The 1,861-nt window shown below is 47.3% G+C and overlaps 1 protein-coding gene across 1 annotated transcript; it reads right to left on the bottom strand.

Moving 5' to 3' along the window:
• Window positions 1-689: 689 nt before the first annotated feature.
• On the bottom strand, window positions 690-1,157 carry LOC115228087. The gene has a single exon (XM_029798755.1). It carries the CDS (start codon window positions 1,155-1,157, stop codon window positions 690-692), a length of 468 nt encoding a protein of 155 aa, XP_029654615.1.
• Window positions 1,158-1,861: the final 704 nt, after the last annotated feature.

A 1,861-nucleotide genomic window follows, 5' to 3' on the forward strand; every position in this document is an offset into this window, starting at 1 on the left:
AAGAAGTCTTAAGTAAAAAGCAATTCACAACTAGTTTATTTACAAGTTACACAAAATAGATGAAGTGTGTTGCTCTTACTATGCCATCTCAAGCTGTTTGCGTCTCGTTGCATCTCCGTTAACGCGAGCCCATTGCCTCTGGAGATACGACATGCAGACAGGACCAGCCTGGAGACCCAGCCTGCGAAGTGTGTTTAGCAAGCGCTTGTGGTGAAGAAGAGATAGAATCTGTTTTGTTGGGCCCTTATATCCAGTTTGCCATCGCGAGCCTCGTTGTGATCTCGCGCATGGCAAATGTATGCAGGTGAGATCTCGCTCCAGTCTCGGAGATGGCAATGGCTGCCGCGCGATCTCATCCAATATGGCGCTGACTGCTTGTGCTGCTACAAGGGCTCTCCCCTGAGTACGGCAGTGCAAAAACAGAATTATTGGAGCAGGCACAAGAAAGAGCAAAGATGATAACTGATCGCAACCAACAAGATATGGTACAAAAAAAGTCAAATAGAAAAATAATTGCAAGAAATATGAATTGGCATTTTTTGACAAAATGTTCAATGGCAGTGTATTGAAATTGTTCAGTAACACAAGAAAGCAATTGTGTGTCACATGAAACACAAAAGAGATTGTCAGATACAAATAGTTTTAGTGAGTTTTTTGGACCAATGCACAGTGCGGCCTGTCCTGGTGACTTAAGGTGTGTTTGTGTTAAGTTGTGGTGTCGAAGGTGGATGTGTAGGTGATGGTGTGGTCAAAGGTGCATATGTGGGTGGATGTGTAGTTGGTTGCAATGGATCAAAGGTGGGCGTGTTTGGAGTGTCGTCGAAGGGTGTGGACACCTCAAAATGTGCCCTCTTAAGTCTGTCGACCGAAACGGTCTCTGTCCGACTATTGATGTCGAGACTAAAGGTTTTGGGTGTGCGCGATAGCACACGAAATGGTCTCTTATAAGGAAAAACGAGAGGTCCCTTGACAGAATCATCCCGAACAAAAACAAAAGTCCATTTGTCAATGCCTAGTGGGACATGAGAGGGAATAGACTGGTCACGCGGATGCATGGGTGGAAGACTTGAGAAATACGAGCGAAGTCTGGTGACATACGACGTTGGATCAGGAGGCGATGAGTTGTCTGGCGCTAACATTGTACCAGGGAGTGTCATGGTGGTACCGTAAAGGAGTTCAGCAGAGGAGAAACCTAAGTCTGCTTTAATAGCAGTGCGACAACCAAGACAACGATAGGCAGGAATTCTGTCCAAGACTGCGGATAAAGAGTGGCGCGTAGAGCGACCTTCAGTTGCCTCTGAAAACGTTTGACCATCCCGTTGGAGGCTGGGTGGTAGCTGGTCGTACGAATGTGACGAACGCCTAGGATTCGTGACAATTCACGAAATAAGGAAGATCCGAACTGGCATCCATGATCAGTGGTTATTTTGGCTGGGACACCAAAGCGAACAACCCAGTAGAAACGAAAGCTCGAGCAACTGACTCAGCGGAAATGTCCACTATTGGAATGGCTTCAGGCCAACGAGAGAAACGATCGACGCGTGTCAATATGTTAGAGAAACCGCGACTGAGAGCCCATGGTCCAACCAGATCAATGTGGATATGGTGAAAGCGAGTCACTGGAGGAGAAAACTCTGTCCAAGAGGAGCGCGAATATGCCTGTGGATTTTAGAACGCTGGCATCTTACTCAAGAGCGTGCCCAATCGGTGATCATTCGGCGCATATTAGGCCAGAAAAACCGAGCCGTAATAAACTTCACCGAGGCAGAGGCGCCAGGATGTGACAGTGAATGCAAAGCATCAAAAACGGAGCGCTGGTGCTTCTCAGGTACAAACGGCCTAACCAGTAGCTGTGCCACAA

Source organism: Octopus sinensis, unplaced genomic scaffold, assembly GCF_006345805.1.
Source record: "Octopus sinensis unplaced genomic scaffold, ASM634580v1 Contig09384, whole genome shotgun sequence".
NCBI classification, from domain to species: Eukaryota; Metazoa; Mollusca; class Cephalopoda; order Octopoda; family Octopodidae; genus Octopus; species Octopus sinensis.

Coding starts and splice junctions, on each gene's coding strand:
- LOC115228087 (XM_029798755.1), bottom strand. CDS start 1,157: ATGACACTCCCTGGTACAATGTTAGCGCCAGACAACTCATCGCCTCCT.